The 25,482-nt window shown below is 46.3% G+C and overlaps 1 protein-coding gene across 2 annotated transcripts; it reads left to right on the plus strand.

Annotated features, from left to right (window-relative positions):
* The first annotated feature begins 802 nt into the window (after nucleotides 1-802).
* On the plus strand, nucleotides 803-25,057 carry rars1 (arginyl-tRNA synthetase 1). 2 transcript variants are annotated; one of them, XM_042092608.1, is made up of 15 exons: nucleotides 803-969; nucleotides 1,770-1,904; nucleotides 2,461-2,649; nucleotides 5,101-5,209; nucleotides 5,347-5,447; nucleotides 5,750-5,871; nucleotides 7,527-7,647; nucleotides 8,373-8,502; nucleotides 10,290-10,394; nucleotides 11,271-11,449; nucleotides 11,535-11,644; nucleotides 12,040-12,145; nucleotides 16,008-16,180; nucleotides 21,989-22,236; nucleotides 24,691-25,057. In XM_042092608.1, the coding sequence occupies exons 1-15, from the start codon at nucleotides 925-927 to the stop codon at nucleotides 24,798-24,800; spliced, it is 1,983 nt and encodes a 660-aa protein (XP_041948542.1). In that variant the 5' UTR covers nucleotides 803-924; the 3' UTR covers nucleotides 24,801-25,057. The 2 variants fall into 2 exon arrangements, with proteins under 2 accessions (XP_041948542.1, XP_041948543.1); XM_042092609.1 differs by lacking the exon at nucleotides 803-969 and adding an exon at nucleotides 1,156-1,179.
* Nucleotides 25,058-25,482: the final 425 nt, after the last annotated feature.

The following is a 25,482-nucleotide window of genomic DNA, read 5'->3' on the forward strand; positions in this document are numbered from 1 at the left end:
GTTGTTATACAATCTGTTTTAACACAAACATCTTATAACCTGAAAGGTGAAGGGAAGTTAAATAGGCTATATCATTATATTTAGCCCTGAAACTTCATACCCTCAAAAGGGATGAGTTGAATAGGAAACCATATATAGACATAAAATAAATCAAACCAACACATATTTGCGAGTGTTTCCCTCACAACTGATATAGACATAAAATAAATCAAACCAACACATATTTGCGAGTGTTTCCCTCACAACTGAGGGAGTGTTTCCCTCAGTTCCTAGAAGTGTTGTTTGCCAGTTAGGTTGGGACAATCTGATAAAATAGAGAACAGCAGCTGGAGTCATGAACCCACTTCCCTGGCTATAAGCAGGCCAGGCAGTTATCTATAGCAGCGTGATTTAGGCTCAGTTATATATTACAACACCAGTGGCTAACACGTGGTAGGCTAATACTAACTGTTGTTACCTTGGATTACGCCAATCAACATGTAGTGACACCATTTTAGCAGAGATAAAAACACTGAGAAACATGGCACCTAATCTAGTGCAGTATGTAGGCTTACATGTTACTGAAAGAAAACATAATTTATTGACTTACGAAGTGAGACTTATATCAAACAGTGAATCTCATATTTAGTTACAGTTAAGAAAGAACAGAACAGAGTGACTATACCTCAGAATTAGGCAAAGTGAAGCAGGAGTGTGAGGAGAATGGCTAAGTAACTGCCACCCCGTTGGCGTCCACGCGATGGCAGTGTGAAATTTGCCAGAGAGATCGCGCGCCGCCACTCTTTGTGAGGCTCTTCTACAGCCCTACAGCCGGCCCGGTTCCGGAAGCACGCTGAGGCAACTTCTGGGCTCTCTTGCTTCTGAGCTGAGGCGTGTAGCAGAAGTTTATATTTTTCATCGTGTAGTTGTGGTTTAACAGCGATCATGGGAGATCCTATAGCCGAATATACAGCTCGACTCCTGCGACAGGTTTGTTCTTCTTTTCGGTGGATTCGGTGGCTAATTTCTCAGTTTTTGGTAAAAGCAGAGAATGAACGGGCTCTGGTAAAAGTGTGGGACTGCATGTTGATTGGTCGGTGACGTAAGTTAAGGCAGCAGCTGTCACTATCATCACCAGCTGAGGATGCGGTGTAACGTTATCGCTGTAACTTAGATTTGTAGTCTCATCCTTTAAACACTGTAGGTCTGCCCTGTCTGGAGCGTTCTAACCCATGTAGTTGCTAAATTAAGAGAACATAGTGTGGATGCTTTGTTAATGTCTGGACCATTGGTGTGTGATAATCTTAGCCTTGTTGTCACCGAGAAAAATAGGAGCTGTTCGCCAACTCAACCGAAGCAATTATAGCTCCTGCATCCCACTGCCATCATCCAACAGTTGTGCGGATGAATAGTCGCTGTAACTTGTCGGCTTGCTGATGAGCAGTTTTTATGAGTGCAAATCTTGGTAGCCTAGGCTACTACTAGCTTCCTTTCCTGCGTTCTTCAACACCCCATTTAATATGTAACCAGCTGGTTAGTCGTTGCCCCCGACATCAATATATTTCACACAGAACGTTATAGAACTCTTAAGCTTTGACTTTTATTTTTAGTAAAGATAACACCACTCCACCCAGTTTCTCGGAAACGGGCAATATATGGGAATGGGGAACCAACCCCTCTCTGTCCTTTAAAAGCCGCTATCTGACAGTTGCTTGTCTTATTTCCTCTGACATTGGTGAGAGAGAATAGACGAACGTGAAATCTCATGTGTGGTATCCCTTGTGTCCCAGGAGAACGAAATAAAAGCACTGTCTGCTGAAATCGACAGTCTGAAGAACCCGGTGGTGTCGGGTGTTCCCGATCACATAGACGAGCTACGGGAAGAGAACACCAAACTCAAGTACCGACTCAACATCCTGAAAAGGGTAAGTACAGAAAATATGCCAAGTTGGAGACTCAATGGAACATGGACACACACCGAGCTTGATTAAGAAGATTCATTTTGCAGTGTAGCCTACTCACATTTTCTTGAATCTTCGGTCGTACTTGACAGTTTTTTCTGTACAGGTAGGGTAAGACCATAAAGTATGCAGCTATCCATATGGAGATAACAACATATTTAATGCTTGTTTCTCATGTGATGTTGATGTGTGGTGTTGTTCACTACCTCTGCTTGTGCCCAGTGATGATCTGTGTAGTATTATGTGTGATTCTTATAGTAGTTATTTATTGTTGTAGTATTATGTGTGATACTTATAGTAGTATTTATTGTTGTAGTATTATGTGTGATACGTACAGTAGTGTTTATTGTTATAGTATTACGTGTGATACTTATAGTACAGCTGCATTGTAGCTTGAATGTTATTCCTCATTTTGTTCAAGTTGCTTTGGACAAAAAAATAATAAATGCATAAATAAATGCAAATGCATAAATGAAAATAAAATAAAATGCATGCCGGTATTTCTGCTCTGGCTCCGCAGAGCCTGCAGGAGGAGAGGATGGAGTGCACTAAGACCATGATGAACATCAACCTGCGGCTCCAGGAGATCTTTGGGGAGGCGATTCGCACCGCATGCCCAGAGCTGGACAGCGCTCCCCTGGCTGTCACCCCCAGCCAGCAGGCCAAGTTCGGAGACTACCAGTGCAACAGCGCCATGGCCATGGCTCAGGTTGGTCTCTTTACTCAGACACACACACACACGACGCACACACACACACACACACGACGCACACGCATGCCCTCTCACAAACAGGGTGACTACCAGTGTAACAGTCCCATGGCCATAGCACAGTTTGGTCTCCCTCCACACACACACACTCACATACACACACACCTACACACAGGGTGCTTGGTCTGCGCATTCCTGGGAAGTCTGAATAAGTATGGACATTTTGACAATTGTCTAGAAGTTTTGCTCCTAGTTTTGTTCCCAACATAAATATATATATTTTTTTGTCAGTATGTAAAGTGCTACAAGTGTAAAAGAATCACTTGGCAGTAAGGAGTTTACAACGTCAGTGTCATGGGCTATATTTGCGTGACTGTAAATGGCTTTGGAAAAAAAGAGTCAGTCAGTAGAAGTAAAATATATAAGGGCGTGCATTATAATGGCATGCATGAATGAGGACAATCCTGTTTCTGTACACTGGGGTTCTGGTAGTTTTAGCATAACATTGACAGTTTAACAAAGTATGTACATATCTGTAGAGATAGAAAAGAAGCATTTATCATATGGAAATGGACCTTGTTTCTTTTTTGCTGTGGCCTAGATTATTTTTATGATCACGTTCACATTTACAGTTCCGACATGGCACAGCATTGTGATGTATAGTACTGATCTAGTGGGCATTGAGCCTCGGTCCGCTTGAACCCATTTCCCAGTAATCATATAGATATGATAGATAGATAGATAGATACTTTATTGATCCCCAAGGGGAAATTCAAGGTCTCAGTAGCATACAGACAACACACACAACATGCAGAAAGGGTAAATATAAGTATATACATATAACAAAACTCCACAGTAGACGATAAGAAAAACTAACAAAACGAATATTAAATTACTTTGATTTAATTTACTATATAAATTAAATCAAAAAACAAAATATGCAGTAATTGTATAGATATGCAGTAATTGTACTATATGCAGTAATTGTATAGATATGCAGTAATTGTATAGATATGCAGTAATTGTACTATAGATATGCAGTAATTGTATAGATATGCAGTAATTGTACTATAGATATGCAGTAATTGTATAGATATGCAGTAATTGTATAGATATGCAGTAATTGTACTATAGATATGCAGTAATTGTACTATAGATATGCAGTATGGTTGCTTGTGATTGTCTGTATTGCTCTTATTCCTTTCACTCTTCAGACAACAGACCACAGGACTACGTGGATTTGTCAAACAATGGTTTATAAATGACGCATGTCGTCACAACATATAAATGAAGTTAATATCACTTTAAAAATACAAGATGATGATTGTGCATTTTGTGTCTAATGACATAAAGCTATCATAAAACAAGCTGACAAAATTATGATAACATTTAACAATTTCCCTCAAACCCGACTTAAATACTACAGCATGTTAGTTTAATGGGCTAAATTGATGTCTGTTATTCAAACTGGTGGACAATTGAACAAAACCCTTTAATGTCTTATGACTGACTACATTTCTACCCATTTGAATGTGTTGCCTTTGTTCTGAAACGTATGCTCATAGTAGGGTGAAATAGCCTATACTAGTTTCAGTTTAGTTTCTGTATCATCAGATAAGTGTATTAGTCATGTGATGTCTCTGCGGTGCCTTTAAAATGATTAAGCAGAAAGCAGTTTCACACTCGAGATAAGAGTGCAATGTAATAACAGTATAGCATTACACAGGCCGAGTTCCCTGGCGGGCCATGACCTGTTTATGGGATGGGAAGCTGGTGTCGTGGATCTGCAAAAACAACCGCAATACACAACGATAAGGTTATTGTTTGATCTTCCTCTTTATTTGCCAACCGAGGTAACATCGATAGATAGAAGCTAGAAAGATAGATACTTTATTCATGACCCCCAAGGGGAAATTCAAGTTAGATAGATAGATACATGTACGTTATTGATCCCCAAGGGGAAATTCAAGCTGTAATTCATTACTACAGCAGCACTGGGCTCATATGAGTGACCTCTCTCTCGGTCTCTTCACCAGGGCACGCACCAGAGTAGCGTCCTTACATTTATACAACAGTAGCGTGCTTACGTTTATACAACAGTAGCGTGCTTACGTTTATACAACAGTAGCGTGCTTACATTTATACAACAGTAGCGTGCTTACATTTATACAACAGTAGCGTCCAATGGACACAGAAAGTCAGGGGTCATACATGAAATACATGTTCAAATAAAATACAACATTTATCTATGAGTGTACCTCCATACCCTACAGCTGGGTTGTGACTGGTGGAGAGTCCTGACCTTATGACTTTCCATTGACTTCCTGTGACCTCTTGTGTCCTTGTCCTGACCTTATGACTTTCCATTGACTTCCTGTGACCTCTTTTGTCCTTGTTCTGACCTTATGACTTTCCATTGACTTCGTGTGACCTCTTGTACCCCTTTGGTAGATGCTAAAGGCTAAGGGGTCAAAGGTCAACCCTAGGGAGATTGCGGAGAAGATTGTCCAGAACATTCCGGAGAATGAGCTTATTCAGAGCACAGAGATCGCCGGTCCAGGTGAGTGCTCTGAGATGGCCCACGAGTCGGAGTGGTCAGGTAGATGTTAGATGTGCATTCCGGGATTCTAAATCTGTAGTATCAGTGATCATTTGTGTGTGTGTGTGTGTGTGTGTGTGTGTGTGTGTGATCTCCAGGGTTCATTAACGTTCACCTGAGAAAAAATATTGTGTCCAAGCTGCTGACCAACCTGCTGGTCAACGGCGTACAGCCGCCACCTCTGGAGTCCAGAAAGAAGGTGAGTGAGTTGGGAGGTGGAGCCTAAAGCCTTGAGTTGGGAGGAGGAGCCTAAAGTCTTGAGTTGGGAGGAGGAGACTTATTCAGGGCTTAACATTCACAGCCACTGTGCCTGAATTCAGGTGGTTTCAGATTTGATAAAAGATAGATATATAATGGCCTCAAACGTTTCTGCTAACTTCAGGCACAACAAAATGTCATTCTGTGTGCTGAAATTATGGGACCTCGAATGTGCTCAGGTGGATTAGTTTGTTTTTAATGTGTTTGGCCGGTGGTGGATTAGTTTGTTTTTAATGTGTTCAGGTGGTGGTGGATTTCTCCTCCCCCAACATCGCTAAGGAGATGCATGTGGGTCACCTGCGCTCTACCATCATCGGGGACAGTATGTGCCGCCTGTTTGAGTTCCTTGGCTACGAGGTGGTGAGGTACGTGCGGGTTTTCTAACTCTTACAAACCAAAAACATCACGTACATGTAACCTGCGCTGTGTTTTGACTGGGCAGTGCGGTCTGGTCTAGCCTTGCACAGGTTCGAATCGGAGAACTTGCAGCACTTTGGACTGGGAGACAGGCTTGTAAGCAAGGAGCCTAAAGCCCTAGCTGTCGTGGAGACCTTGTTCTCAATGTCAAGGCCGTAATCATTATATGCCCCCCCCCCCCCCCAATATTCAGCTTAAAATGTCCCCTCCAATATCAAGACAAATTGTTATGCTACAATAGTATCACTCACTGTTGTCTAATGGTCTGTGTAGATTACAACATTTCTTTTGTCTTTCACAATGGTCTTTTACAATGGACCATGTCCGATTTGGCGATCAGAACTACAAATTCTTGCCACGTCTTGTTTGGGAGATTGTTCGTTCCAGACTCGGGCTAAAATCGTGTGGTCTGCACAGGCCATAAAACAGTGTGTGTGGAAAATGGTGTGCCAAAGGGTTAAATAAGTGGCAGAATGGGAGTTCAGTCCTTTCTCCATCCTTCATCTCCTGTACATACCATTCATGTAACATGGAACATGTAGTAAATCTGCTTGTTCATAAGAGCATAAACAGTGGGGCAGCCGTGGCTTAGGACTTGTAACCGGTGGGTTGTGGTTCCAACCCCGACCAGTAGGCCCGGCTGAAGTGCCCTTGAGCAAGGCACCTATCCCCTCACTGCTCCCCGACCAGTAGGCACGGCTGAAGTGCCCTTGAGCAAGGCACCTATCCCCTCACTGCTCCCCGACCAGTAGGCACGGCTGAAGTGCCCTTGAGCAAGGCACCTAACCCCTCACTGCTCCCCGACCAGTAGGCACGGCTGAAGTGCCCTTGAGCAAGGCACCTAACCCCTCACTGCTCCCCGACCAGTAGGCACGGCTGAAGTGCCCTTGAGCAAGGCACCTAACCCCTCACTGCTCCCCGACCAGTAGGCACGGCTGAAGTGCCCTTGAGCAAGGCACCTAACCCCTCACTGCTCCCCGGCCAGTAGGCACGGCTGAAGTGCCCTTGAGCAAGGCACCTAACCCCTCACTGCTCCCCGACCAGTAGGCACGGCTGAAGTGCCCTTGAGCAAGGCACCTAACCCCTCACTGCTCCCCGACCAGTAGGCACGGCTGAAGTGCCCTTGAGCAAGGCACCTAACCCCTCACTGCTCCCCGACCAGTAGGCACGGCTGAAGTGCCCTTGAGCAAGGCACCTAACCCCTCACTGCTCCCCGACCAGTAGGCACGGCTGAAGTGCCCTTGAGCAAGGCACCTAACCCCTCACTGCTCCCCGACCAGTAGGCACGGCTGTAGTGCCCTTGAGCAAGGCACCTAACCCCTCACTGCTCCCCGAGCACCGCTGTTGATGCAGGCAGCTCACTGCGCTGGGATTAGTGTGTGCTTCACCTCACTATGTGTACACTGTGTGCTGTTTGTGTTTCACTAATTCACATTGGAATAAATGCAGAGACCAAATTTCCCTCACGGGATCAAAAGAGTACTTAAGCGTTATGAACATGCAGATACGCTGGGTGTGGGTAGATGTCTAGGGAGATGGGATCCTTGCTGTGCTAAATCTCTGGTGGCTGGATGACGTTGCCCTGTTGTGTGTGTCCCGTCAGGCTAAACCACGTTGGGGACTGGGGCACGCAGTTCGGCATGCTGATCGCCCACCTGCAGGACAAGTTCCCCAACTACCTCACTTCCTCCCCACCCATTGGAGACCTCCAGGCCTTCTACAAGGTGAGCGCCTCAGGGGAGACCCTCCATTCTAGAGCACTAGGTTTGTGTTCTATGAGACCAAAGATTCTAGACTCTATCTTTAAAGAAGACTTCCAGCTTTGCCTGCCTGACTATAAGCGTGGTTTCTTTTCACATGAACGCATGAATGCCGCATAATTCAGATTTGTATGGGTTGGTATGCTGTATGTAAAGCTAGAGACTCCTGTCCATGTCAGCCATGTGAGCTGTTCAGGTTCTGGCCTCGTATTCACAAACAACCGGAAGGCTACAAGTAGCTCCTAGTCGGTGGATTTAGGAGAAACTCCTACAACTCCGGCAAAGGTGCTACTCGTATGCCTTCACATTGGTCTCAGCAACTTTGTGAATACGTTTTAAACAGGAAAACTGGAAACTCCTAGTTAAAAATTAGTGTTATTTAGGAGTACTCTTAGTGGTAAGATAAAGTGAGTGTTATTTAGGAGTACTCTTAGTGGTAAGATAAAATGCTTTGTTAATACGCGCCCTGATCTTTATTTTTAATCTTGATCTTGATCTTTATGGGTTGGTAGATTTGTAAAGATAACTTCTGTCTGTGTCAACCATGTGAGCTGATCAGATTCCGATTCTTCTTCAGGCTTAATCAGGTTTCCATTGTTCTGATCCGTGTTCCATTGTTCTGATCCGTGTTCCATTGTTCTGATCCGTGTTGGCTGAATGCATCCTCGGTCTGTGCCTTGTGCTTTCAGGAGTCCAAAAAACGCTTTGACGAAGACGAGGCGTTCAAGAAGAGGGCGTACCAGTGTGTGGTCAAGCTACAGAGCAAAGAGCCCGAGTTCATCAAGGCCTGGAACCTCATCTGTGACGTGTCTAGGAGAGGTGTGTGTGTGTGAGCCTGTGTGTGAGTCTGTATTAAAGGTGCTCTAAGCGATGTCATACGTTTTATAGGCTAAAACATTTTTTGTCACTTCAGTGTTTCCCACATATTGACTTATTTGTAGTGGCCCACCACAATATCAACATTGACCACCACACAATGATTTTCCAGGTTATACTAAATTGTGCTTAAATCTGGTTCATCATAAACACGCTATGCTAATTTGTTAAAAAACTGTTGAATTCAAGTTAATTCTCCAAACCTACCTCCACAAATAGAATTCAGTTCTGTGGGAAACACTGCACTTACAGCAAACATCACCTCACCATCCGCTAGCTGCCTGTGTCCTGAATACACTGTAAAAAAAATGCGATCTCTGGACAACCCAGGCTCCAAAAACAGCCACAAAACAACTTGGGCAAACCTTGCCCAAAAAAACATAACAAACTGTTCCAGCAAATCACTGACAAGATGCGCGTTTAGGAGAGTTTCAATTGCACGGGAGGGAGTGGGAAGAAGTAGCAAGCTAAATTTCTGTTTCGTTTAAACGTCAACAGAAGTGACGTTACTCAGCATTGCTTAGAGTGCCTTTAACCTCATCTGTGAGGTGTCTAGGTGAGGTGTGTATGTGTGTGTATTTGTTTTTGTATTAACCTCATCTGTGAGATGTTTAGGGGAGGTGTGTACGTGTGTGTATGTGTTTGTGAATTAACCTCATCTGTGAGCTGTTTAGGGGAGGTGTGTGTGTGTGTGTGTGTGTGTGTATGTGTGTCTGTGTATTAAGGCAAACAAACGGTCAGTGCAGTTGAAAAGGGTCAGTCTAAAAGCTGGGCAATGACTTTGCAATTGAAGTCCTCCATTCTTGGAGTGTACAAAAGGTTTTAGAAGACTGACTGAACGGAACACTGATGTCATAGTGGAAGCTCACTGTTGCAGCATACGCTGCGTGAACAGAACGCTGATGTCATAGTGGAAGCTCACTGTTATGAACGGAACGCTGATGTCATAATAGAAGCTCAATGTTGCAGCATACGCTGCGTGAACGGAACGCTGATGTCATAGTGGAAGCTCACTGTTGCAGCATAGGCTGCGTGAACGGAAAGCTGATGTCATAGTGGAAGCTCACTGTTGTGAACGGAACGCTGATGTCATAGTAGAAGCTCACTGTTGCAGCATACGCCACTTGAACGGAACGCTTGACTGTCTGGTGTAGTCTGCCTTTGAGCCTCTGACCCTGAGTTTGAGTGGACACACGGGCATGGCAGCAGGACTGAGGTCACTTTGGGAGGTTGTGCGTCTCTTTGGCACTTTGCGTCTGCGTTGGGAGGTTGTGGGCGTGCTCTGTCCAGAGGTGAGTGGCGCCTCGAGGCAGAGGACAGCCCAGAGGGCATCAGACATCGGGGTTGCCTAGCGATTACTCGTCACTGGGGTGCTTTGATGTGACAGTCAGGACGGAAGGAGCGCTCTTTAAAAGTTCTCTTTGGCTTTTTGTTTCTGCTCTACACGCACACACGCACACCTCTGTGTCTGGCTGGCTCTTTCATCTTTTGTATGTGTCTCTTCTAAATCTCCCTCTCTCTCTCTTTCTCTCTCTCTCTGTGTGTGTCTCTCTGTCTGTCTCTCTGTCTCTGTCTCACCTTCACTCTCACACTCTGTGACTCTGTCTGCATGTCTAGTTGAATGAGTGATGTGTGTGTTGTGATGTGTGAGAGTCCAGAGGCTCCCCAGATGTGCGTGTTGCTGCCGTACTTACTCTAAGAGCATCCCCCCCCCCCCCCTCCCTCTGTAGAGTTTCAGAAGGTCTATGACTGCCTGGACGTGTCCCTGGTGGAGCGGGGGGAGTCTTTCTACCAGGAACTCATGACCGAGGTGGTCAAGAAGTTTGAAGAGAAAGGTCAGAATGTTATTTATGTTTTCTTACTGATGTTATTCGGAAATGATGAATGTCTGTAATGTGATGTTTCACATGGGGATAATAATAAGCCCAGAGTACACATCCCCATGCGCATGCCCATACACTTCAGTGTTGATTTTTTTTTTTTTTTAAAAGATGATCACTAATTTGTACAATTGGCAAAGTTCAATGTTTAATTACAGCTAATTGAGTAATTAGGAAAAAAAGAGCAAGACCTTAACTGCAAACATGGAAGAATCTGTTCAGAGTTCCCACATACCTCATCATAGCTATACTTAGCTATACTTTATTTTTTAAAATGTGTTGTCATCTATTTAATGGTCATGTCCTCTAGACTCAGCAGGGGGCGCTGTTGTTTCATTTTTGTTTTTTTAGCTTAAACTGTTTGTGTGTCAATAAAAATGCACTGTGTGGAATATAAACTTCTTATCAAAATTATACCACATGAATTTCCAGGTACTTCAAATCTGAAGCAATTCAGAATAAATAGAATTACAAAAATAAGTAATTTTTGTAATACTCCATAGGTTAAAGTTGAAACCTCATAATTTCTGACTGACAGATGGAGCCTAGAGCCTAGATATGTTTGGAAAAGAGAAAGGCACAACATTCACTTTTTTTCTGTCACATCTATTTTATTCTGTCATGGGCAATTTTATTGCCTCTCTCAATCTCAATCTCTCTCTCTCTCAATCTCAATCTCTCTCTCTCTCTCAATCTCAATCTCTCTCTCTCTCAATCTCAATCTCTTTCTCTCTCTCTCCTTCTCTCTCTCTCTCTCTCCCTCTCTCTCCCTCCCTCTCTCTCTCTCATGCGCGCGCTCACACACTCGACCCCTCTGTGTCCCCCCTCCAGGGCTCGTGGAGATGGACGAGGGCAGGAAGGTGGTGTTTGCCCCGGGCCAGTCCATCCCTCTGACCGTGGTCAAGTCTGACGGAGGCTACACCTACGACACCTCCGACCTCGCCGCCCTGTACCACCGTGTGTTCGTGGAGAAGGCCGACATCCTTATCTACGTCACAGACAGCGGACAGGTGTGTATGTGTGTCCGTCCGTGTGTGTGTCTGCGTTCATAGGATCTTGGGACATAAATGTGATATTGTGTGTGTGTGTGTCCAGGGTGTCCATTTTCAGGTGGTATTTGCCGCTGCTCGGATGATTGGTTGGTACGACCCCAAAGTGACACGAGTGGAACACGCCGGCTTCGGAGTGGTGCTGGGAGAGGACAAGTGAGTGTGTGTGTGTGTGTGTGTCTGTGTGTGTGTGTCTGTGTGTGTCTTTGTGAGTGTGTGTGTGTGTCTGTGTGTCTCTGTGTGTGTCTGTCTGTGTGTGTCTTTGTGGGTGTCTGTGTGTTTGTTTGTTTGTTCATGTCTTTCATTGCAGTCACCTTCTTGATCTTCTTTTATCCCATTTCTTCCTTTTGGAATCTTCCCACTTGGTAATAATACCTTAGTGCACTAATATCTTCTCACTTGGTAATAATACCTTAGTGCACTAATATCTTCCCACAGAGTGGAGACACAGTAGGTGGATGTTTTTCTAATGTTTTGATGACCAAATCAAATTGATGATGAATGATGTGTATAAAGGCCAGTAGAGGCTCATTTCTGTCCGTCTGCTTCAGGAAGAAGTTCAAGACTCGCTCGGGCGACACGGTCAGGCTGATGGACCTGCTGGACGAGGGCCTGAAGAGGAGTATGGACAAGCTGAAGGACAAGGAGAGAGATAAGGTACCAGCAGTTCTGTGTCCAGCTCGGCTGGGTTAAAGGATTAGTCCAGTTCTGTGTCCAGCTCGGCTGGGTTAAAGGATTAGTCCAGTTCTGTGTCCAGATCTGGCTGCGTTAAAGGATTAGTCCAGTTCTGTGTCCAGCTCGGCTGGGTTAAAGGATTAGTCCAGTTCTGTGTCCAGCTCGGCTGGGTTAAAGGATTAGTCCAGTTCTGTGTCCAGATCTGGCTGCGTTAAAGGATTAGTCCAGTTCTGTGTCCAGCTCGGCTGGGTTAAAGGATTAGTCCAGTTCTGTGTCCAGCTCGGCTGGGTTAAAGGATTAGTCCAGTTCTGTGTCCAGATCTGGCTGCGTTAAAGGATTAGTCCAGTTCTGTGTCCAGCTCGGCTGGGTTAAAGGATTAGTAAAGGAGTACTCCAGTTCTGTGTCCAGATCTAGCTGGGTTAAAGGATTAGTCCAGTTCTCTGTCCAGATCTGGCTGGGTTAAAGGATTAGTCCTAGCCTAGAAATCTAGACGTGCCCCTAGCGGCAGCAAATTACATTTGCTGCCAGGGCTAGTCTAGCAACTCTCCGTTGGCTTGTGAGCTCCAGAAATCGAAACTTAATCAGGCCAATGAAATCGTGTATAGAGTTGTTAGGTGGGCTTAACATAATGATTGATGGCAGAGTTGCAACGGTTTGGCTTGATATCCCTGCTACTTGAAAACAAATAAGATGGATGTTGCTGCTGGCGAACAGTGTGACACTAGCCAACTAGCTCCGCTGGTGGGAAACGCATGGGACTCATAGCGCTGCCGCTGTCCTATTGCGTGCAGAGGGAATTTGAAAGACAACTGATTATCCCGCCCCTCGGACTGAGCACTGCGAACGGTGAGTGCCCAGACCCTACATTTTAATGTGGGTCTGGCTCGTCAGGCTAGATTAGTCCGGTACTGTGTCCAGATCTGCTGGGTTAAAGGAGTAGTCCAGTTCTGTGTCCAGCTCAGATGAGTTAAAGGAGTAGGCGTGTCATCGGCTCTGTGTCTTCGCCGCCGTGTCATCCTACGCCCATTTCATCTCTCGGCTGATAGCAGGCCCCGCCCCTCCCTGCTGCACCATCACTCTCTGTGCTGTTTGAACAGGTTGTCTGGCGCTGACTTGTGTGTTTGAGGAAGCCCAGCTCACACACACCGCCGCAGATAAAGAGTTGTGTACACACATACACACACACACACACACACACACACACACACACACACACACACACACACACACAGTAAACACAAACACTCAGAGAGAACAGCAAGGACACTGACTGATGGTCAGTCTGAAGGTGGATAGATGAGTGGAGCAGACAGCTGTGGGGGTGGAGGCGGAGTGTGCTCATCATCAGTGCCTGTGGAGGCGGAGTGTGCTCATCATCACTTCCTGTGGGGGTGGAGGCGGACTGTGCTCATCATCACTGCCTGTGGGGGTGGAGGCGGACTGTGCTCATCATCACTGCCTGTGGGGGAACAGAGGTCCCCCATACAGTTCCATACAGTTAGCAGTAGAGGTTGCCCGATTAATCGTGGGGTTGATTAATCAGCTGTGAGGTTGGAGGCGTACTCATCATCACCATCATCACTGCCTGTGGGGGAACAGAGGCCCTCCCATACACCTACTGTACAGTTAGAAGGGATGTAATGGACGTCAGAAGGAGTATAGTGATGGGTAGGAGGAGTATAGTGATGGGAGTATAGTGATGCAGTGTAGTGATGGGTAGGAGGAGTATAGTGATGGAGTATAGTGATGGGTAGGAGGAGTATAGTGATGGAGTGTAGTGATTGAGTATAGTGATGGGTAGAAGGAGTGTAGTGACTGAGTATAGTGATGGAGTATAGTGATGGGTAGGAGCAGGTACCAGGTATTGCGTATTCTGTCTTATCCAGCATCCTGATGAGGTGGTTTTAAATTAGAATAATCTTTTGACCATCCTGACTCCAATTTTACTATTGTTACCAATCATTGTACTGATGTCAAGTCAAACAAGTAAAATCAAAAACAGATTACATCATATTCCGTGCAAAAATTGCATTGCGATTCATGTTTTATCTCAACTGGTTCTAATCTTCACACATTTGTATCGATTTCTAACTGATTCAAAAAATATGCTTAAAAAAGGAATACACACATTGGTTGATTGTAGACCATGTACTGCCGGTAAAAGACAAGTAGAGTTTTTATGGATCAAAATAAAAAGACCAAGAGCAGAGTAGTACCCAGTGAAGTGCAACATGTTTTCAGTCACGTTCAGACCATCATCAGTGCCACATCCATATTCCACAAGAGGTTGGGCCTAGCATCAGAACCACAAGAGGTTGGGCCTAGCATCAGAGTGTAGCATATTTTAAGGTAGTACACAGCTATGTATATCTGACATAAAAGTTTTTAATGAGCAGTTAGAAGGAATATAATGGACACAATGGATGTTATTCTCTGTGTTTAAGTTCCTGCTTTACTGAGACTTTGTGGAAGGTTATTGCTATTGAAATGAATAAACTCACCTTTTCCCTGTAATTTATTTTACAATTTTGGAAAATCAATATTGAACATCACGTTGTCAGTTCCCTCATCTGTTAAAGTGTCCTTTGGAGTAGGTAAGACTGTTTTTAGTGGCAGGCTAGCACATACCGTTGACTTGCGCTAGCCTAGCACCTGCGAACTCTGCAATTTGAACGACTGGATGAAACGTGTTGAAAACGGTCTCCACTGATAAATATCACACTTGCTTACTTGGAAATGAGGTCCTATGTCCAAAATCCGGAACCACCCCTTTAATTGACTTCCTACTCCAGGTTTCACCTGAGACCTAGCTTCATCATCATGCACAGGAGTGTCTATAGCACCGTTACCAATTCAATGGAGTTTATTTTCTGACTCCTATCAATTAAGTAGATCTGCCTTCTGTTACCATGCGGGGATTCTGTAATCAGAAACTGAGACACTTCCTTCTTCCTACATGTTATCAGACACTAACAGTGGTTTCCATGCCAACATTCTTGAACACAATTGTCAGTCATTTCTCCTGTGCTGTGCTGTCTGCTGCATCGTCAGTGTGCACTGACTATGAAGGATGTGGGGGAGGCCTTTGCCATTTGTTTTTCAGCGTAGCCTCTAGCTTAGTGCTGTCAGATCTGTGGAAGGCAACTTGAACACTTCAGCTTGATGCTAGGCCCAACGTGTGTCCGATCCCAGGCAGGCTGGCGGACTAATTAGCTAGTTAGTAGCTAATTTGCGCGAATGCTATCAATAGATAGATCGAGCTCTCAGAAACACGGACTTCATGGTTCCATCTGAAGGAGGCTGTGATTTCCGTCGGCAGCGGACGCAGGAACACACTCAGCCCAGAGCTGACGTGAGTCATTGTCCTAACAGTCACTGCCGTCATCAGTCCGTGTGTGTGTGTGTCTGTGTGTGTCTGTCTGTGTGTGTGATAGCCTATTTGTTTGTTTTGTTTGCCTTTGCCCAGAGGGGTTGAGTTGTTTTGGTGGTCTCTGACGTTGGCAGCGACTGAGTGGCCTGTCTGCTCGGGGAAGCCTGAATCGCCTCGCTGTCAGGCCGAGAGATAAACGAGATAAACGAGATAAAGACGTGAGATAAACGGAGTCGACGCACATTTAAATACGAGGACGAGCTCGCTTTATTCGCGTGCGTGCGTGCGTGCGTGCGTGACGGGCGAGGGTGGAATTTGCAAGGGTGGAAATAGGGCTCACGTGACATCCAAGTTTTTTGTTGTTTTGTGGCGTTGCACTGATATTGAAACATCTGGTGTTATGTGCATTGAAGGTGGCGCCGTTCTGATGTGTTTTCTTGTGTGTGTGTGTGTGTGTGTGTGTGTGTCATCTAGGTGCTGACTCCAGAGGAACTGGCCAAAGCCCAGAAAGCGGTGGCCTTTGGCTGCATCAAGTATGCCGACCTGTCCCACAATCGCATCAACGACTACGTCTTCTCCTTCGACAAGATGCTCGACGATCGGGGTAACACCGCTGCCTACCTGCTCTACGCCTTCACCAGGATCAGGTGTGTGTGTGTGTGTGTGTGTGTGCACTGTTTGGGGTCAGTATACTGCAGAGCTGCATAGAGTGTTAACAAGGCTCCACATTGAGAGTGAGCAGTGTGGTGTTGGCAGCCTGTCGTGTCTTTAGCGACTTTATCAGGGACGCTGAACTCCCCGACTGTCACAAGCGAGGAAAGGATGGAGAGGAGAGGAGAGGAGAGGAGAGGAGAGGAGAGGAGAGGAGAGGAGAGGAGAGGAGAGGAGAGGAGAGGGGACGGAAGGGAAGAAGAGAGGAGAGGAGAGCAGACAGAAGGGAAGAGGAGAGGAGAGGAGAGGAGAGGAGAGGAGAGGAGAGGAGAGGGGACGGAAGGGAAGAAGAGAGGAGAGGAGAGCAGACGGAAGGGAAGAGGAGAGGAGAGGAGAGGGGACGGAAGGGAAGGGAAGAAGAGAGGAGAGGAGAGGAGAGGAGAGGAGAGGGGACGGAAGGGAAGGGAAGAAGAGAGGAGAGGAGAGGAGAGGAGAGGAGAGGAGAGGGGACGGAAGGGAAGAAGAGAGGAGAGGAGAGCAGACGGAAGGGAAGAGGAGAGGAGAGGAGAGGAGAGGGGACGGAAGGGAAGAAGAGAGGAGAGGAGAGCAGACGGAAGGGAAGAGGAGAGGAGAGGAGAGGGGACGGAAGGGAAGGGAAGGGAAGAAGAGAGGAGAGGAGAGGAGAGGAGAGGGGTGGTGTCCACCAGGGACAGGCTTCTGTGTGGTCACAAACATTCCCGCACCACCTCCCCTCAGGGTTGTCCCCTCTCCTGCTGCTGCTCTCGTGTGTGTGTGTGTGTGTGTGTGTGTATGTGTGTGTGTATGTGTGTGTCTGTCTGTGTGTGTGTGTGTGTGTTGTCCCCTCCTGCTACTGTGTGTCAGCACCTGTCTGCCTTAGATCAGAGTGACGGCCACCAGAGTGTGGCAGCCGTGGCCTACTGGTTAGCGCTTCGGGCTTGTAACCGGAGGGTTGCCGGTTCAATCCCCGACCAGTAGGAAAAATGTGGGCGGGGGAAGTGGTTGAGCACTGCTCTCCCATGCCCACCTCCACGGCTGAAGTACCCTTGAGCAAGGCACCTAACCCCTCACTGCTCCCCGAGCGCCACTGTAGCATGTTTCACTAATTCACGGATTGCTATAAATGCAGAGACCAAATTTCCCTCACAGGATCAAAAGAGTATATATACTTATACTTATACCAGCCATAATGACCGGCGTTCTATACATTATCCCAGCACGCGTGTCCACTCTACTTCTGTCTGTGTGCAGTCGGCTCCATAACCTGCCATCCTCAGGCCTCATAACCTGCCATCCTCAGGCCTCATAACCTGCCATCCTCAGGCCTCATAACCTGCCATCCTCAGGCCTCATAACCTGCCATCCTCAGGCCTTCAAAACCTGCCATCCTCATAACCTGCCAATCTCAGGCCATCAGTCTGGAGAGCAGTCAGACAACACGCAGTGCACCTGTAGTCCCCTTCAGACGATCAGATGACGCTAACTCATTTCAATTCTGCTTTGATCACTTCTACCCAGCAGTTATCAAATGTCTCAAGGTCTTAAATTCTTTAGACGAAGCAGCAGGAGATGGTAGCAGATTCAGAAACCCAAAAAGTCCCTTTGAACAGGAAGACGCCATAAGCACAACTCAACTCAAGATCAGTAGGGGGTGGCTGAGGTCGGCCATGTTGAATCTGTTCTTATAACCAGCGGCATTCAGTCCACAGCAGGAGAAGACAGGAAGTTGTGGCAGTGCCAACACAGCTAACCGGAGCGTTTGGTGAACGCGGTGAACCGATGGTCTTTATTGTTCCTGTGCACAGGAATTTCACTGTACATTTAGCTGCCTAACTAACCATGGCCAGCACATGGGGCTGGCGCAGTCGTGCCAAGCGTGGCGGCCATGCCAGGGGGGTTTGGTGCCACACTGGTGCATTGCCATCCCTCTGAACTGCTAGTCTCGGAGGCGACAGCAGGGGAAACTGGCAGCCGTTGCTATCGGAGACGAGGAGATCCGACGATAGGCTAGGCTCGCAGTGGACGAGTGGATTTCACCACTTTAGTGATTCTCTGCCCTAAACAGGACTCGTGCAAGAGGCCAAACAAAACACTGCTTGATTAGTTGTTGGTTTTCTATCAGGAATCAATGCTGGACACCATAGCACACAGCCACAGCCACAGCCACAGCACAGCACAGCACAGCACAGCAGGACACCGTGGTTATTTACACTACTGCAGTGCGAAGTTTCAGGCATATGTCTTGGGAAATGTATTATTTTCTTGTCTAATAATAATAATGTGTCAGAATATTTACATTTTCCATACGTTGTTTTGTGTCTGTACCGTGCAACTCCGCATTGTTACAGATGGACCTAAAACATTTTAAACAGCACTGTATATATCACATTTGTACACACATACACACACACTCACACAGAAAGTTCTTATCAGAATTTTTTTTTTGGGAAAGAGCAAAAGTGATGATATCTAGAAATGTCAGGAAAAAAAAGGGGGGAGGGGTAGTTGGGTTGTAAAAAGAGATGAAAGCTGTGTTTAGCTCTCGCCGAAACTCCGCTCCACGCCTCGTCTCTTCCTGAGCGCCAGCTTGTCGCTCGTTGTCCAGATTTGCCGTGTGACACGGCGGCGGTGGGCAGCCAGTCGTGAAATCTCCGCCTGTCACCCGGGGATTTTGGGCGCTGCCGCCACCAGTGCCGTGGCCATGCAGAGTCCTAATGGATGTTCTGCCCCAGAGCTGGGCTGATTGCATTCTGCTGGGGTTACACACACACACACACACACACACATATACACACTCTCTCACACACTCAGTCACATACACACACAGAGAGACAAACAGCATTCCTGCTGGATGCGGCACGCTGTCAGGAAGCTCTAAACATCCATTTAAAGAGCTTTGCCCAGCATGCCTGAGGCCAGGTCAGTGCGGAGGCCACCGTGGTGCAGGGGATGGCAGATGTGAGTGACTACAAGGCCCCTTACCATAGCATACTCCTTTTTAAACATACTCCACCTTTACTGATGTGCACTTTACCATAACATACTCCACCTTTACTGACGTGCCCTTTACCGTGTGTGTGTGTGTGTGACGGGGGGTGGGATTGGGAGTGTGTGTGGGAGAGAGAGAGGGGGTGGGATCGGGAGATGAAGGTGATGGATTTCCTGGTTAATATTAGAGTTGATGATGTCAGCATATTAACAGTGTTGCTGTGTTCTACAGAGCATCAGTGTAAACACTGAGTCCATTAGCACTAATTGGTACACGGCATTCCTTTATCCACCTTCACCCGTGTGTGTGTGTGTGTGTGTGAGAGAGAGAGAGACTGTGAGTGTGTGTTTGTGAGATCCTGGGACACGGGATGGGTGTTGGATTAGTCAGAGTCTGGATGTGAGAAGCCAGCAGACATCTGGATCTCTCTCTCTCACACACACACACACACACATGACTCAGGAGATCTGACACTTCTGGAGTTTAGTGCAGTTTGTACACATAAGCTTCATGGCATTAAATGGATCTATGTGGTTCTCACAGCAGTGTCATGGTTTTAGTAGACTATAGTGGTTCTAAGTGGATCCTCATGGTTTTAGTAGACTATACTGGTTCTAAGTGGATCCTCATGGTTTGAGTAGACTATGGACCCTTTCACGAGAGTTCCATTATCAGCATCATAGTTGGCCCCACAAGACTTCCTTTTTAACATTCCATATGTTATCTTAATGCAGAGGAAGTAGATTGGGGCCCAAATAGAACGTTCAAGCATCGTTTTTGTTTTTATTGTTGAAAGGGTCTATAGTTAACTAAGATGAATCATAAGACGAACACCAATGGAACGAAATGGCACTAGTTCCGGACTCCTAAATAGGCGTGTCAAAACATAAACTTTTCTCTGAATAAGCAATAATAACATATAAATATAATTTTGTATACTGTTTTACAGTCATTGTTTGTGTGTGATGCCAATGAAACACTCTTTCAGACACGGAAATAATAATTTCATTTTGCCCCGTTAACCGAGCTAGCTAGCTAGCTAGCTAGCTAACGTTAGCACAGTAAACGGAAAGTGAATGGGAATGTTCGCTAGCTAGCTAGCAGCTAAGGACTTTGGTTAAACTTATATTGTTGCAAACAAACCTGAAATAACATACGTTCAGCAACTTTGTGGTAGTCTACTAGTTCTAGCAAAAAATATGTTAGGTTAGTTTATCATCCATCTCTGAGTCTAGAGCCTCTGAGAACAGGTGGCTGTGCACCAGAGCTTTGAGGAGACAGTGACCGATCACGAACAAAGCTATTTTTGTCTTTATTTGTTTCGTTGGAAAATGCAATTTCAATGTCGGAATGTTAGGGAGACATGTGTCTTGTAGAAAATGGGTTCAAAACTTACATCGCTGAATGTAGGGCTAAGGGATTGGTCATATTCTGAGAAAATGTCAATTTCTCCCATAGGAATACATAGACACTGGACCTCCTGCTAGACTCCTAAATGGGCGTGACAGCTTCGAACCCCACCTCACAACGTGCCAGAATTTACCCTCTTATGAATCGTCTCGCTTTATCAACCGTCTCTGCTATAGTGGTTCTAAGTGGATCCTCGTGGTCTTAAAACCAGTCAGGTGTGAAGGATCTGGGCCACAACCACAACAAGCTGTTTTAGAGGATTCTCATGGTTTTCTACGGGCCTGACCATCTCACTTGCTGTTTCCCCTTTATTTTCCCCTCTGCTTTACCTCCACCTCCACCACACCTCCACCACCACCACACCTCCATCACCTCCATCACCCTCCACCTCCTCCTCCACCACCTCCACCACCTCCACCACACCACCACACCTCCACCACTACCACACCTACATCACCTCCATCACCTCCATCACCTCCACCACCACCACCTCCATCACCTCCACACCACCACACCTCCACCACACCACCACACCTCCACCACCTCCACCACACCACCACACCTCCACCACCACCACACCTCCACACCTCCACCACCACCACACCTCCATCACCTCCATCACCCTCCACCTCCTCCTCCTCCACCACCTCCTCCACCTCCACCACCTCCACCACACCACCACACCTCCACCACCACCACACCTCCATCACCTCCATCACCCTCCACCTCCTCCTCCTCCACCACCTCCACCACCTCCACCACACCACCACACCTCCACCACCACCACACCTCCATCACCTCCATCACCCTCCACCTCCTCCTCCTCCACCACCTCCACACCTCCACCACCACCTCCACCACCTCCACCACACCTCCACCACCACCTCCATCACCTCCACCACCACCTCCACACCTCCACCACCACCTCCACCACACCTCCATCACCCTCCACCTCCTCCACCTCCACCTCCACCACACCTCCACCTCCACCACCACCTCCACCACATCACCCACACCACCACACTACACCACCACACCACCTCCACCACCACACACCACCAGTCTGTTTTTGTCTCTCTCTGTCTGTCTGTCTGTGTGTCTGTCTGTCTGTCTGTCTGTCTGTCTGTCTGTCTATCTCTCTCTCTGTCTTTTCTTGTTTCTCTCAAGAAAAGACAGAGAGAGAGGTGTATTTTTGTGTTTTTCTTTGAATGTGATGTTCTAGGTCTTGTTTATCGTGCACATGCGTTGCTAAATCATGTGATCCTGCATCGCTCATCCCAAACCTCTCTCTCTCTCTCTCTCTCTCTCTCTCTCTCTCTCTCTCTCTCTCTCTCTCTCTCTCTCTAATAATCCTGCATCGCTCATCCCCTCTTCCTCTGCGCTCCAGATCCATCGCCCGGCTGGCCAACATCGACGAGGCGGCGCTCCGCAAGGCGGCCGAGACCACCGAGGTGCTGCTGGACCACGAGAAGGAGTGGAAGCTGGGCAAGTGCATCCTGCGCTTCCCCGAGATCCTGCAGAAGATTCTGGATGACCTGCTGTTGCACACGCTCTGCGACTACCTGTACGAGCTGGCCACCACCTTCACCGAGTTCTACGACAGCTGCTACTGCGTGGAGAAGGACCGACAGACAGGTGAGTCTCTCACACACACACACACACACACACACACACACACACACACACACACACACTCACACACACACACCCAGTGACAGACAGACACCAACAACAGCAACATGTTCAGCATATGTGAGCTTTTTTATGGGTTTCCACACCCAGTAGGACTCGTGAGGACTCTGTCATTCCAGCTGTACAGTTGAGTTATGAGGCATTTCTGAGTTCCTCCACTAGGGGGCACTGTTTACTCAAGCAACTCCAGCATTGCCAAGGAACTCTGCTCTAATGCACATCCATAGTGTACCATGCACCTGGGTGATGGGGAATGGAATTGTATTAGGCCAGGGCTGCTTATTGGCAGGTGAAGAAAAGCATCCGCAAGTCTAATCTCCTCCTCAAGGGTCCCTCTGTGTGTGAAACGTGGGAGGTTCTGTCAGAGGAATGTCCTTTGGCTGTTTTAGCCACCTGCTTGAGAGGCTCAGTCGATGTGCGCACACAATGCAGTCTACACAGAAGAGTTTAGGAGATGTGCGCACACAATGCAGTCTAAACAGAAGAGTTTAGGAGATGTGCGATCACTCTCAGATGTGATTCCATGTGCCCACTCCTGGTGTTGTTTTGGTGAGTGAGTTTTGATGGCGTTAGGCATTACTCCTGGTGCATTAGGCATTACTCCTGGTGCATTAGGCTTTACTTCTGGTGTCGTTTTATTGAGTGAGTTTTGATGGCATTAGGCTTTGCTCCTGGTGTCGTTTTAGTGAGTAAGTTTTGATGGCGTTACTCCTGGTGTGTAGACCTTTATTCCTTCGTCGTTATAACCATCGTTATGCCAGTCTTCCTCTCTGCGTCCTTTGCTCTCCTTCACTTCCTGTCTCTGCCGTGTTGTGTTCCTGTCCACTGTTACAGCAGTGACCATCACTCACCGCGGCGTTTGACTGCCATTAATTTCACTCCCGGCTCTTTAGCAGGAAAGGCCAACCAAGGAAATGCCATAGTATTGATCGGGTCGCTCGGATCGGACTCGACTAGAATCCTTTTTATAAGGACCTTCCTGCTATCTGAACCTGTCTGCTTGCCCTTTGGTGTGTGTGTTTGTGTGTGTGTGTGTGTGTGTGTGCTTGTATGTCTGCTTGTATTTTTGTGTCTCTTTGTGTGTGTATGTTTTCATTTTAGGGCTGGGACAACGCGTCGACATTATCGATGACGTTGATGCAAAAAATACGTCGACGCAAAATATGAGCGTCGATTCGTCAAGCATAACGTGTGCTGCTAAATATTTTTAATTTTACACCTTCAGTGTTTTCCATACGTTGACTAATCTGTGGCTGGGCACCACGAAATCAAAACCGACCACCACACATTGATGTTCTATGTTGTAGTCCTACTATTTAAATTAAAGATAAAATAATTTCATTGAGCTGCACTTTTTACTCACACAGCCTTTCCTCGCCCCACCCGCTCTCTCGTAACGAGCCCGCTGCTCCTCCTCTGCATGTGATTTAACAAATTATTCACGATTGTTGAAGGATTGTTGTTGCCACATAGAAGCACTGCATAGAACACAGTGGGCTAAATTGCTATTAAATCTGCTTAGCATCGTGACCATGCTGCGCAAATTTGTTCAAAACTGCTGCATTAAAGTTAAAGTAAACTCTGCTAAGGTCTTATCACAACATAGTACATTGAGGAGACTAAACTAAGTTAAGTTACAGTATGCAATCAAGCAGTATCTCAATGCTAACGTTAGAATACTGTTTGGGTGTCAAGTTTAGCATGCTTACTTGCAGCTGCTTGTATTCGTTATGCAGGGCTCATTATTGACTCTGAGTGTTTGCAAAATCCCGATGTAAATGGAAAAGTGTTTTCCAAGACTCAAAAGTGCTTGTCCAAAGGAGAAGTACGAACCGTTATTTGAACTAACTACGTTATGAATTGCATCCACACATCAGCAGCCTTTTAACTGTGTTAATGTTAATTGCAAGGATTCCCACACGAACGTCTTAAAATGACAGGCACTCAATTAGACATACACTACTGAACTTTATTGAATGCTACCTCTGACTAAGAATGCATTACTTTGCACTTGTATAGTCTTGTATATTTTGGAATCTTAAGAGCAATAAACACATATTCCAATGTTAAAGAATTCATGTTTTTTTCATTCCGATATGTAAATAAACATGTATAAGTTGCTATTAGTGAATTAATGGGGAGATAAATCGATAATCGAATCAAAATCGAATTGGACTGAAAAAATGAATTGTTAGATTAATCGATGCATCAATAACCACTAGATTCATCGTTTAAAAAATAATCGTTTATCCCAGCCCTATTTTATTTGTGTATGTATTCATATCTGTGTGTGTGTGTGTGTGTGATTATGTCTGCTTGTGTGTTTTTTTGTCTTTTTATGTATGTGTATGTTTTCATTTGTGTATGTATTCATATCTGTGTGTGTGTGTGTTCCAGGTGAGGTGGTGAAGGTGAACATGTGGCGGATGCTGCTGTGCGACGCCACTGCTGCCATCATGGCCAAAGGCTTCGACATCCTGGGCATCACCCCCGTGCAGAGGATGTGAGCGGCCCAAGGACACACACACACACACACACACACAAGCCTCTTCAACCGCAGGTTTATGAACTGACAGGCCGCAAGCTGACCGTATTCAATGCCAATCGTTTACCAACTGTAATGTCCTTCAGGATTTTATCATTCAAAACTATTAAAACAAAAAGGAAAGAAAAATTGATTTGCTGGAGAAAGAGCAAATTGGTCTGGACCCTTTTGTTTCCTAGTGTCAGCAATAAAGGGCAATTATGCTTGTTTTCACATTTACACTGTATCATTTTTTTCCTTCTTTTGTTTTTAACCAAACAAAGCATTTCGGAAATTGAAGAAATGAGTGTGTGTCTTGTGAGAAAGCAGAGGCTGTGTTCTGCTCCCGCACTGCTGGGAACGCAAACTCGTCTCGTCTCGTCTCGTATCCCAAAGATGGCGTGAGCATACAACATACTGAATTTAAACTCCGGGTTGAGGCCTTGTTACGGCCTTGTGAATTGATCTGCGCTTATAGCAATGCCATTACTACTCATCAGATTTCTATCTATTTCAGTTAAGTCTCTGTGCACCTGGGCCGAGAGACTTGGCCGCGAGGCTGTTTTGGGTTTGTCAAATGAGTGGAGAGCTGCAGTAAGAAATGAGTTCCAATTGCTGGTCTTTTAGGAGAATGCAGAATTGCAAGTTTCCCCGAAAGTGGCTGT

Source organism: Alosa sapidissima, chromosome 5 (assembly GCF_018492685.1).
Source record: "Alosa sapidissima isolate fAloSap1 chromosome 5, fAloSap1.pri, whole genome shotgun sequence".
NCBI classification, from domain to species: domain Eukaryota; kingdom Metazoa; phylum Chordata; class Actinopteri; order Clupeiformes; family Clupeidae; genus Alosa; species Alosa sapidissima.

Coding starts and splice junctions, on each gene's coding strand:
- rars1 (XM_042092608.1), top strand. CDS start 925: ATGGGAGATCCTATAGCCGAATATACAGCTCGACTCCTGCGACAG. Junction 5,210..5,346: donor CACAGAGATCGCCGGTCCAG/GTGAGTGCTCTG, acceptor TGTGATCTCCAG/GGTTCATTAACGTTCACCTG. Junction 7,648..8,372: donor ACCTCCAGGCCTTCTACAAG/GTGAGCGCCTCA, acceptor TTGTGCTTTCAG/GAGTCCAAAAAACGCTTTGA.